This window comes from Panthera leo, chromosome D2 (genome assembly GCF_018350215.1).
Source record: "Panthera leo isolate Ple1 chromosome D2, P.leo_Ple1_pat1.1, whole genome shotgun sequence".
In the NCBI taxonomy this organism is placed as follows: Eukaryota; Metazoa; Chordata; class Mammalia; order Carnivora; family Felidae; genus Panthera; species Panthera leo.
In genome coordinates, this window is record NC_056689.1 from 68,921,188 (window position 1) to 68,933,785 (window position 12,598).

Below are 12,598 nucleotides of genomic sequence, written 5' to 3' on the forward strand. Positions count from 1 at the left end.
TAGGGTCCTGTTTGAACACTTTGCGGGGAAAAGCAATAAAATGAGGAACGTTGGAAAATTCTCATGTCATCTGCCATGTTCTTAAAGGTTTATATCTATTATTATTATGCAATAATAAAGTACCATTATTTATGAAAGGCCCAGAAAGAACACCAGAGTCAGAAGGCATACATCACATCTCCACTTCACCGCTTGGTCTCTTCAAGCAAGACACTTCACCTCGCTGGGCCTCAATTTCATCATCTACAAGATAGGACTGTCTAGATCCCCACCACTTGAAACATGGCCTTGGGACCAGCAGCACCAACAGCACCTGGGAGCTTGGCAGAAATGCAGAGTCTCAGGCCCTGCCCAGATGTACCGAATCAGACTGTGCATTTTAACACAGTCCCCAGGAGATTCATGTGCACACAGTCTGAGAACAGCTGGCCTCCTCTACTGTTTCACATCTTGGCCGCCCATTAAAATCACCTGGGGAGCTTAAAAAGAAAAGACCAATGGTTGGACCTGAACAGAAGAGCCTACGTTAACTATGGATTGTGTGTGGCACAAGCCAAGCTGGATGCGAAGGAACCCAAAGACACTAATCAGAATGGGGAAAGTGTGCCAACAGGAAGAGTTTGCTAAAGGAGGTGAGTCATGAAGGCAAAGGGCACACTCATTTGGCAAGGAGACGAGGGCAGAGTGCACAGATCTTTCCATAGGCAGGGAAGGGCTTTAAAGAAAGACCTGGGATTGAGGAGGGAAACAGGTATTTGGGGAGGCTAGATAGAGAAGAAATGAATTTGAAAATGAGAACGGTCACATTTGAAGCAGGATCTGATTGATGGATGTTTGTATTTCTCTGAAATTTCCAAGGGCAGACCTAGAAGCAATGAAACGAAGCCTAAGGGGATGGGCTGACTATGTTTTGGAAGTAACTGTAACAGTGCAGGGGGATAGGGGGACCCACTGTTTATGATCCTGGCGTCTTTGTTTCCTTACCTTCCTTGATGGCTTCGCAATAAGACATTTCTGTAATATTTATTCAACATTTCCTGTCTCTTGGAGTTGAAATACCTACATAAAGTTTCTTTAGATCTTTGATCTGAATCTCTGAACCATTCATTTTCAAATATTTAGCATGGGAGCTGGTAGAGAGCCAGCAACCTGAGTATGTCACAGGTATGGGGCTGTCACAGAGCCATTTTAATTGCATTAGCCTGAGTAGCACGGATCTCCTCACACCTGCCTCACCCAAGAGGTTTCAGAGCAAGAGTGAAAATGACAATGTCTTTCTCAAGGGTCTTACTGGATACTTTTTTTTAAGGTTATCATGCTAACCTTATGTGACATCCATTCTAAGTCCCTTACTTAAACTAGCTCGTGTAATTCCCGTAGTGACCTTGTAGAGTCAGGTGGTATTGTCATTGACCTCATTTTACAAATAGGGAAAGGGAGAAATGAAGAAGTTAACCTGCCCCAGGTCACATCGCTGGCCCGCAGTGGAGCAGGACTGGGAATAAGTACAGTCCGAGTCCCGAGTCTCTGCCCTCGACCAACTGAACAAATGTCCTCGACTGAAGAAAGAAAGCTCTGAAGGGCAGAGAGTGAGGAGTGACTGAGCATTGCATTGAAGCCACCAGGGTCCATGGAGATTCTCACTGTGATGTGGATCTGTGATGAACAAATAAGTATCAATAAACCTTTCTTTGAGCACTTTGTACTATGCATTGTGCAGGGTGCTTTATACATGTTATCGCATTTGGTCTTCCTGGAGATAGATTAATATTCCCATTCTCTGTTTCCCAATGAGGAAACTCACAGTTTTAAACTGCTCCTGAAGAGTGAGGGCAAAGCTGGGATATAAACCCAGGTTGGGTTGCCTTCAAGGCACAGCCGCTTCTAAATCATTAGCTTTTATTGTTTCCGGTGTCCTGGTGATTGTCCAGGAGGCTGGGGGGGTGGGGCGGTCAAAGCACACCTATTCTCCTAACACCATGATAGGAGGTTCAAATGACTCTCAAGCCCAGCTGAGGGGGGGTGGGGGTGATGTCACCCATGGGTGTGGTACATAGCACTCAATGTTCCAGAAAAGATGAATGTGAGGAGGCTCTGAGTGGACTATTGCACCCAGAGATGGGGTCCTTGGGCCTCTTGGTCACCAGCTCAGGGACTCACTCTCCCTCAGGCAGTGATCATAGTCTGAGTCACCATCCTGTTTTAGTAAAACTCCTGAGCCAATAATGCATTAGAAATACAGTCTGGGGTGCCTGGGTGGCTCAGTCAGTTAAGTGTCTGACTCTTGGTTTCAGCTCAGATCATGACCTCACAGTTCGTGAGTTCGAGCCCCACATCGGGCTCCGTGCTGACAGTATGAGCCTGCTTCGGATTCTCTCTCACTCTCTCTCTCTGCCCGCCCCTACTCATTCTCTCTCTCTCTCTCTCTCTCAAAATAAATAAATAAACTTAAAAAAAAAAAAAAAAAGAAATACAGGCTAATGCAGAAAGCAGTGAGGAAACGCCCAAGGCAGTGGACACACCACTCCTACTCCCACCCCCAAATTCAGGAGGCTTGTGTGTTTTTTGAGATGATAGAGTTCAATCACATTTTGGGACTGCAACCCACTCACTTGAACCTGGAGGGGGCTGTCTGGGGGCCGTCTCTGGAATTCTCCAGTGAGGCTCAACAAGCCAAGGTCTGGGCATGCAATCTGGGGAGACCTCTGTCCAATCAAGAATTCTCTCTCACCTCATGGAGACCTCCCCATGCAGCAGGACTGTCCCTGACACTCACAACTGTCCCTGGTCTTGCTAGAGCCAGGCCCACCCTAGGCAGGAGACATTTTACATCTGGTCACCACTGATCACTCCTGATGCCCAGGTTTATTAACAGAGCACATTCCATTAGGAGATGTTTGGGATACAGTGGAAATCCTAGAAATGGAGTCCTCTTTTTTTTTTTTTTTTTAATCTTTTTCAACGTTTTTTATTTATTTTTGGGACAGAGAGAGACAGAGCATGAACGGGGGAGGGGCAGAGAGAGAGGGAGACACAGAATCGGAAACAGGCTCCAGGCTCCGAGCCATCAGCCCAGAGCCTGACGCGGGGCTCGAACTCACGGACCGCGAGATCATGACCTGGCTGAAGTCGGACGCTTAACCGACTGCGCCACCCAGGCGCCCCAATGGAGTCCTCTTTAAGAGACACCACACATCTCTTCAGTTCTTTTTCTTTTCCTGTTGTGGTGGAAAAGTATGATTTTATGTGTATTGTCACAGGCCACGTAGAACTGAGAGGTTTATGATTTATGTGCCAGATCTCATGCAGTTTTTGCAATTCTATTACCGACCTGTCTGCTAGTTACATTTACTCCCCTCCTGGAAAGTTGAGTGGGGGGTACCCCCAGTGCTCTCATTTCTGCATCCCACATTTGGGGTCTCTTGTACTTTATACAGGCAAGAAGCAGAACATGGAAGGAAGAACTCAGCCTTTGGAGACAGACTGGTTGCAAATCCCAACCTCCCTCTTACCAGTTGGGTGGTTACTTCACCTTCACTAAGCCTCATTTTATTTCCTCTTGAAAATGGAGTAACTATTAATTTTATTAATATTGGAGTTAAAAGTGAACGAATAGTGGCATGAATTGCTGATTATTAAGAACACTGTCCAATAGAAACACAGTGCAAGCTATGTGTATAATTTTCACTTGTTCAGTTAAATAGGTAAAATTACTTTTAAGGATATATTTTACTTAGCCCAATGTATTTAAAAAACTTATTTCAATATGTAATCAATATAGAAATAGTGAGATATTTTTACTGATTCTTTGAATCTGGTGTGAATTTTACACTTACCGCACACTTCAGTTGGAGCTACCTACGTTACCAGTGGTTAGTAGTCACATACAGCTGGTATTTTTTGGACAGTGCTAATTCATCCCATAGGACTGTTGGGGGAATAAATTCTTTGACTGTACATTTTTTTAGTACTAGGGATGGAGTTATCTGTGGTAATAGCAACCCTATTGCTTCACCTAACAAATGATATTTGGTATATACCTATTAACGGGTAAGCACAGTGCTGAGCATATCTTAGTTCTCGCAACAACTCTATGAGATGGGGACTGTTGTTATCTTTATTTTATACACAGGGACACTGAGGCTTAAGGTAGGTAAGGTCACCTGGTCAGTAGTGGAAAGCCAGGGTTCAAACACCCAAGACAACTTCAATGCCAACTGCGCTCCTCTGAATTCATTAAGACTTCTCTTACTTAGAAATTGAAGTCCCATCCCTCACTCGAGAAGAGTATTATAATCTCCAAAGCTCCTTCCCTGGCTGGCTCCACTGGGTTGAACTCTTCAGGAACAGGACAATGAGCCAATTCTTCTGTGCCCTCCATGCCCAGAATTGGGTCTCAGTCAAATTAGGTGCTCAGTCAATATATGTTGGTTGACTTGAAAAGTCTGTGGCATCTCGGAATTTCTCTGGTACCTGGCATCAAGAGTGTTCTGGTCAAATAAACATCAGGAGAGGAATTGTTTTTATGATTGATATGTGATGGCCAGAAACACAATCTGACGCACAGAGCTTGGCCCAGTGCCTGGGTCACCAATGGGAAATCTCTGAGAAGCTTTCATGAATTTCATGTTACTACTAGTCCCTTTCGAAGGAATTCTGGCAGAGTAATTGACCTTGAAGTGCCTAAATGTGCCTTGACTGAACTCATTATGACTTCCTTACACTGTCCCATAATGCGCACGCTCCATTTCAGAAGACAACAATCCTTCTAAAGCAAGGTGTCCAGCTGTCTTTGGTTCCCCTGGCATGGAGCAGGGGATAGAGACTCAGTGACCTGAAAGGACTGATTAATACCAGGGAGACTTTCCTTTCAGAGTGCCATTATCACCTACCCTAGCATTTCTCCAGAGAAACTTTTGGGTTAACTCCTCTCAAAAACCAAATGCCGATGGAAAAAGCTAAATCTATTAGCTATTTGTATCTTACCTGGGGACAGCTAACTTACTCGTTTTCTCTTCATAACAAATATACATGATGTCATCCGTTTTGGCTGGGGCAGGAGACAGATCCCTGGAGTCTAGAATACTTCTCTGGGCTTGGTAGGAAGGGAAGAGAATGTGGGTGAAGGGAAGGAGAGAGGAGTCCAGGGTAGAAAAGGATGCCACATCAGATCCTATTTATAACTATCCCACCATTTAATTTTATATGTATATTTCCTAACTTTTTTTTTCTGTACCTAGATTTTATTCCATCTAGCGATGAAAACAAGTCCTTGTCTTCTTATGACAGTTCCCAGAGTGAGGCCAACCCTTAATAGATGTTCCATACAGTTTTACTAAAATAATGACAGTGGTGGCCCAAGGTTGTCCGGGAGGACCCAGTCATAGGTGATTTCAGTTTGTCTACCTTTCTTGGTAATTACAATATTCCGGTTTCCACTAAAGCCCAGGAAACCGAAGTTTCACAAGGCCAGTAAGATTCAGCTTCTCCAAAATAAGGAGCAATCAAATCCTAGAGAAAAAAGAAAAAAACCTCTTTGATATTAGTCAGGCCAACCTCATCTATTGAACGCACATGGAAGCTGAGGTCCAGAGAGGGGAAGTGACTTTCCAAAGTCACTCACCAGTCACTACTGCAGGAGGGCAGAGCTTATATTTCACCCTGTGTTCCTCACAACACCCAGGCCAAGTCTCAACCTAAAGGAGTCTGTTGGTTGATGAATGGACTGTTGATTGACATGATGGCCAGCCCTGTCCTGCTGCCCATGTGTCAGACTGAGGGACTTCCTCACCAAGACCCACTCCCAGGTTGTGGGCATAGTCCCCTCTGATGGTGAAAGCAGGCAGGACAAGTTTACAAAATGAGGCTGGATTTTAGCCCAGGGTGAGGAGGATAGACTTAGCTGGTCCACACTGACGTGCTGCTCCCCATACTCACCTTCCATCTGTGAAATGGAGCTATGATAGATCTACCTCATATTTTGTTGTGAGAATTAAATAAGTTAATACACAAAGTGGTAGAAAGCAGGCAAAAATAATCACTAAATATACTTCAGCTACAAGGCCACAAGTACTGCGATTGCTACTATTACTTTTTTTTTTTTTTTTTCAAACACCACAGCCCTCTTTGCCCAAAGGAAAGACTCTGCTGCCTGCTTTTACAGCTTCCAGATCTGCATCCATAGCCCACCTCTCAGGTCAAGAGCTTTGAGGTAATTGTGGCACCAATTCCCATTTTCTGGGGAAAGGAATCAAAAACTAGGCAGAAAGAAGGGGTATTAGGAATCTTCCTCCCCAGCTTGCTTCATGGCCTAGTAATTAGATTTTCTTCGGGGTAAAAAGTTCTACCCTGAAATGTAAATACTCTGCTCTTTGGGTACTGGATAAACCTAGCATCCCTTTCAACTTTAGTGTGCCTACTTGAAATCAAGGAGGGTGAAAAGAATGGAAAACCTGACTGAAGTGGTGAGTTTTAAGTGCAATCACTTTGAGGAGATCTGAGCAAGATCAGAGTTTTCAGGAAAGATTACAGTTCAACTTCACCAAAAACACGGAACAACTCAAAAAACGCTATGGTATTTGTTCCTTAAGTTTTGTGCCACAGTCACCTTGACAATGTCATATGCACACGAGAGTTTGAATATCCAATCCATCTCATTATCTGAGTTTCTCAAAACATCCTGAAAGACAGTTACTCAGATTATCACCATTGACTCAACGTGAAGCACAGGGAGTTTTGTGTGCTGAATGGTTTTGATTCTAATATGCTGGATGATTTTGACCAGAACCAATAGAGCCACCTGAGGCAGAGTACTCTACAGCCAATACTCGAAATTTCCCAGGAGATATTATAACCTGACTCATTGTTAAGTCTGGAGTCTTATAAATACTTCCTTTTTCCAGACATAAAGATGATGGTCACATACTATGGGTAGGAAGGGGTCCAGAAACACAATTCAGAAGTAGCAATAGTGTCTTAGGCAACGAAAACAGGCTCAGGCAATCTCCACCCAGAGCAAAGAAAAATTGACTGTTGGCAATTCCACTGTTAACTGTAGGCGGCCCAACAAGATAATGCAGGTCTTGCAATTAAACCAGAGAGGGACTGTTCTTGGATAAAGGACAAAACATTGACGAGTTCTTTATTAGCTGCTATTAATCTAACCTGAGGTAAGGTTTACTAGTTCGCTTACCGTAAGACTCCCTTTTTTGCAATACTGGGTGACAATGCAGACATTGGGTGGTTCTGTGCAAATGCCAAAGAAGGGGACAATGTTTTCGTGCCCTAATTCATATACCTGAAAATAATAATAATAGCTTATGATCGTAGTACGTCTTCTGTGCTGGGAACTCTGCTGTGTGCTTTACATACATTTAATTCTCACAAAGACCCTGTGAGAAAGGAACTCTGACTGTTCCCATTTACAGATGAGGAAACTGATGCTCAACAGTAAAATAATGTGTTGAAGATCGTACAACTTATTAGTGGCAGAGCTGGGAGGTAAATCCAGGCAGTCTGCCTCTAGCAAATAAACCAGAGGAATGATCCAAGTCTAACCTTAGCCATGGGGATTAACTAAAACCACATCACAGTAAACAGACCTGGCCCTGCTTCCTGGTGTTCATGGCTGTCAATGCCACAGTGTCTGGGCCATGACAGGTCATAGATTTCGAGCAAGAAGTCAGACCCCATGAATCTGACTCCATCCAAGGAAAAGTTTCAAGAGAGGTGAACAATCCTCACAGACACAGAGGATGGAGAGGTGGAATGAAGGCCAGGGGGAATTTAAGGGAAAAGGGCAAGGCTGGAAGGGGTCCCAGATTTCAGGTGCCTAAAGGGTCTTAAGCCTAATGTCTGGGCTGTCAGGGGATGGGGGTAGTGGGCCAATAAGCTTGGGGGTAGTGGGAAGAAACTTCCCATCATTGATCCTTTGGACTGGGGTGTTCCCAGATGGGAAGAGGGAGCTGGCAGCAGAGAGCCAGAGATCAGCGCCACTTTCTCTCTCCCAGGGAGAGTGGGGAGGAGCCTCACCAGTCAGATTTCCTGCAGCACAGACGGCTTCCTGACTGAGGCTTTTGCTTGGTCACCCACGTAGCAGATGGCCACATGGTTTCCCTGGAACCAGAGACAAAGTGGAATGCTCTTAATCCAGGATGATCCAGAAAAGCTCTACTCAGAAAAGACTAGGAAGGGAAGCAGGAAAACCAGCAAGAAATCCACCTACAAAAGGGACATCAGAGTCCAGATCAGGCCAGGGTGGCACTGTGCTATCTGTAGGTGCTCAGCTAGCTTCTTAACACATAAGATCTCATTTCCCACGTATCATAGCCCTGCAAGACGGGCATGTTTCCGGGTGGGATCACTAAGGTTCAGTAACTTGTCCAAGGTCACACATTTGTAGGTAATACAGCCAGAATTTGAACATCTGACTCCAAGATTACACTCTATTACACAGTAATGTCCCATTTTCATTCAAAGGGATGGTGAGCTGAGGTCTTAAGAGTAAGCCTGGAGTCATATACTTGGGTCAAGGCCATTTCTACTGCTTACGACCTTACTGCTCTTACCTTACTTCTGCTTACCTCTTACTGCTTACAGCTTACTAACTTTGAACAAGGGATTTAACTTCTCCAAGCTTCCATTTCCTCATCTGTACCATGGAGATTAAAAAGGAAACTTATCTCATAGAGTTCTTACAACGCTTAAATCAGTTAAAATACGTAACACTGTTAATTCAATGCTTGGCACATATCAGGCTTTCAGGAAGTAGCATATCTCATTGCCATTACCTATTAAGTCTGCTTTAAGAGAGTCAATAAATTGCCACAAATCATCTGACAACCTGGGGAAATCTGCATAGAAAAAAAGGTAGAATCTGGACACACAAGCCTCAGCACAATTTAAATGCCAACCCAAGATCTCCCACTTTTAGTATGGGGTTAATTGCAAAAGACTCTGGTCTGTGATGGGGGTTCCAAGGAGGAAGGCACCCCGTGGGATAGAGGAGAGGGTTCTTGGAAGAGGTAATGCTAAGGCTGAACTCTGAAGGGCAAGAAGGTTCTAGAGGGGGTGGGGTAGGGGCAGCAGTCATGGTATCGTCAAAGGTGCAAAACACACATGGCATAAGCAGTAAGACCGACTGGATAGTATAGGATTTCAGCCACGAAAAACAATTTTTCTGAAAGTAGGCTGGGACTAGGCAGTAGACAGCCTTGAACCCTTGTTAAAGAGTTTGGACACTACCATAAAAAGCTGGGGACCCCAGTGATGGTATTTGAAGGAGAAGAGAGCAAACATTTCAGGGAGATTAATCAATAGAGATATTCTGTGGCTTCCTGGTTGCCATCTCTAAATGGTTACTGGACCATTATACACAGTTTTGTATGAATAAAGGTGCTCAGGGTTTTATGGATGATGATATTCAAGACAATTTTTTTTGTAGTTCGAAAACCCAAGTAAACATTTAGAAAAATAAGTCCAGTTGCAAGAGGAATGCTTTGGTTCCAATCTTCATGAAACCCAAGTTAGAGCAAGGAACAAAATTTTCCTTGCTTGCAGCTTTTGGCCCCTGCTCTCCGGGACCTCCCAGATAATATTTTTTTTTTTTTTTGTATATTTCAAACACTATATATGAGATTTTTTTTCATCACATATTTTTCACCCAGAGGACTTGAACTTCTAGAGGAGTGCTAAGCACAGGCAGCCATAACGGTCTGGGGAGTGGAAGAGAGGGTGACAAAGGGCAGGCAGGAATTATGTCGCAGGCTCTGGTGGCTGTCCATGCTTATACTGCAGCAGCCAATTCGTCAGTGCTGAAGTGGTACCAAGGAGGCAGTAATACATGTTCTACGAAGACACTGTCCAATAAGGTAGCCACTAGCCACATGAGGTTCCCCCCAAATTAAAATGATATAAAACTCAAAACCGGTTCCCCAGCACACTAATGTTTAATAGTCTTAGAACGGTACCATACTGGACCACGCAGATTTGCAATATTTTCCTCTTTATGGCAAGTTCTCTTGGACGGAGCTGAGTCTAGTCTAGAAGCCAGCGTAGGAATCACCTGGGAGCTTGTTAGGGAAAATGCAGAATCTCAGGCCCCACCCCAGACCCACTCAACAGCATCGGCTTTGTAACAAGAGCCCCGGTATTTCATGTACACATTGAAGTTTGAGACGCACCGCTCTGGAGCCACAAGAACACCCTGGCTTTTCCTTGGAGTGTTCCCCTATTCACAATGCCCTGCCTGGCAGAAAGGACAGGGGACAGAGACACACACTACAACGTGCATGCAGTCACTTTGCCCTCAATAGTACCTGGTAAAGCCCTACAGGGGCATAAAAGACCTCTTCCACCTGCTGGCTCTTGACAAGGGAACTGGCATCCCCAGAAATCATCACACTAGATGAGTTACTGTTGCTTCCTCTCGACACGGGCGTGCATCTCTGGGATGGCTGTAAAACACAACGCAACCCGATTGCTCTCCGTAGCACGACCAAGTACAGAAGAGAGTGTGCCTTTTATAGTTCAGGAAAATGGGCACCAAGGTCACGCAGTTAATAAGTGGGGAAAGTCAGGCCTTAAGTCCTGATCCCTCTGACCCAAAGTGTGAGTGTTTGGCTACTACATGAGTCACTCTTGTGTCTATACCACCACAGACAGTTGTCATGGATAAGGCTCTGGGGTCAGACGGCCCAAATTCAAGTTCTGGCTCTGGCGCTTAATTAGATCTGGTCCTAACGTGTTGGAGCTTCCTTGATTTCGGCTACTCTAAGTCACCTTTATTGTTTGAAAGTCACAACTCATTTAGTGAATGAATAGTACATTCAAGAATGCCACTAAAAGGAAATGAATAATACAAACTGCAATTTTGAAAAGAAAGCCAATATAACAGGAACAACGCATATATAACATGACAGAGATGTTTGATTTTGACCCATAATGCATTCCTTATCTTCACAGTTAATCTAAATGTCCGTGAGAACAAACCTATCTACTTTGGTCTCACTTTAGTGCTATTTTTTTAACAAGCACCAACATTCTAGAACACTTTTCTTTTGCTTTGAGATATTTAAGACTCATAAATCTGGTCAAATACGTAGATTCTTGTTATTCTCTTGATATCTTGAGTAGCATGTACTCCTGAGCAAGTACTCTCTGAAATTCTAAAATTGCTGATCTTTAAAATTCATTTCAGTTGTAGGTTTTTAATAAACTGAGATGAAATCAAAATTTACTCCCTCCCTCTCCCTCTTCCCAGGAACAGAGAGCTCTTATTAAACTGCAGAAACTCGGGTGCCCGGGTGGCTCAGTCGGCAGGGCGTCCCAACTCTTGATTTCAGCTCAGTCATCGTCTCCCAGTTCGTAGGTCCGGGCCCTGCATCAGGCTCTGCGCTAACAGTGTGGAGCCTGATTGGGATTCACTCTCTCTCCCTCTGTCTCTGTCCTTCCCCTGTGATCTCTCTCTCTCTCTCTCTCTCTCTCTGTCTCAAAATAAATAAATAAACTTAAAAAATTGTTTAAAAAAAACCTATAGAAACTTGAATCCGTCTTTCTAATCTAAAGAACATTTCTTACTAACATTTCCAGTAGGGCAATAAATCCTCCCAAATAATCAATGTATGCTTGCAAAGATTGCCCGGTTTAATATCAATAACAAAAAAAAAAAAGAAAAAAGAAAGAAAAGACACTTCAAAATTTCAAGCTAAAATACAAGGAGTCATAAGATACAGTCATGGTAGTAGTTTTTGAAATTATGTAAATGTTACACCCTTATCAAACAATGTTATGTTTATTAAATGTAATAAATATACATTTATTTATTAAATGTATATTAAATAAATATTTAATATATTTATAAATATATAAATCCTGGCTTACCCTGCGTTACTTCTCTCCTGGTCATCTCTAGCAAATCCCTCTTCCCAAATGTCACCTGCTTTCTGAAGATGCGGCTGAGACATTTACTCACTCCATTTATGGGGCTTCTGTCTCACCTTATAGACACCTCCGTGGGGCTCACCTCCCTCAGAAGAGGTCATTGAGCAAATGATTCTTACTATATTCGTCGTCAGCCAGTTAAAGGAGTTCATGTGGTTTTCAAAATAACGAAATGCTGCCCAGGAGACAGCTTTGATATTTGAGCAGGATATATGAGTCCTTACACCCACAGGGTAATAGAGCTGAAGGGAATCTTCGAGACCATCTGATCATTTATAAGGATTCAGAAGCTAAGGCCCAGAAATGACATTCCCAGGGATATTCATCAAGGAAGTGGGAGGCCCAGAGCCAGAATGTGGGGCTAAAGGGTCCGTTAAGCACCCACTTTATCAATGAGTCAGCCTCGGCTTTCAGAAACTCCTAGATGAGGTCCCTTCCACAAATCACTAGCCGTGAGCAGGAAGTGGATATCTGGGCCGGCTGTGGCCTCACCTTGTTTGGGGGCAGAATGGTGATGTCATCATAATTGATTTGCCACCAAATGTCTTCCTTTCGCCTTTGCAATTTTCCCCTCTGAATCCTTAACCAAAGACCTATGATGACAGCTCCCAAGACAGTAATCAAGAGGGCCATAGCGAGGATCACAGCAGTCACGCCT

General features: G+C 43.8%; 1 protein-coding gene across 1 annotated transcript in view; it reads right to left on the reverse strand.

The window, feature by feature from the left end:
- Positions 1–12,598, reverse strand: part of LOC122201838 (guanylate cyclase 2G-like) — a 55,839-nt gene that overhangs the window by 18,014 nt on the left and 25,227 nt on the right. The window contains 5 exon segments of the mRNA XM_042907804.1: positions 6,608–6,679; positions 7,193–7,297; positions 8,032–8,115; positions 10,317–10,454; positions 12,433–12,596. Of these exon segments, the coding sequence (XP_042763738.1) occupies positions 6,608–6,679; positions 7,193–7,297; positions 8,032–8,115; positions 10,317–10,454; positions 12,433–12,596 (563 nt within the window).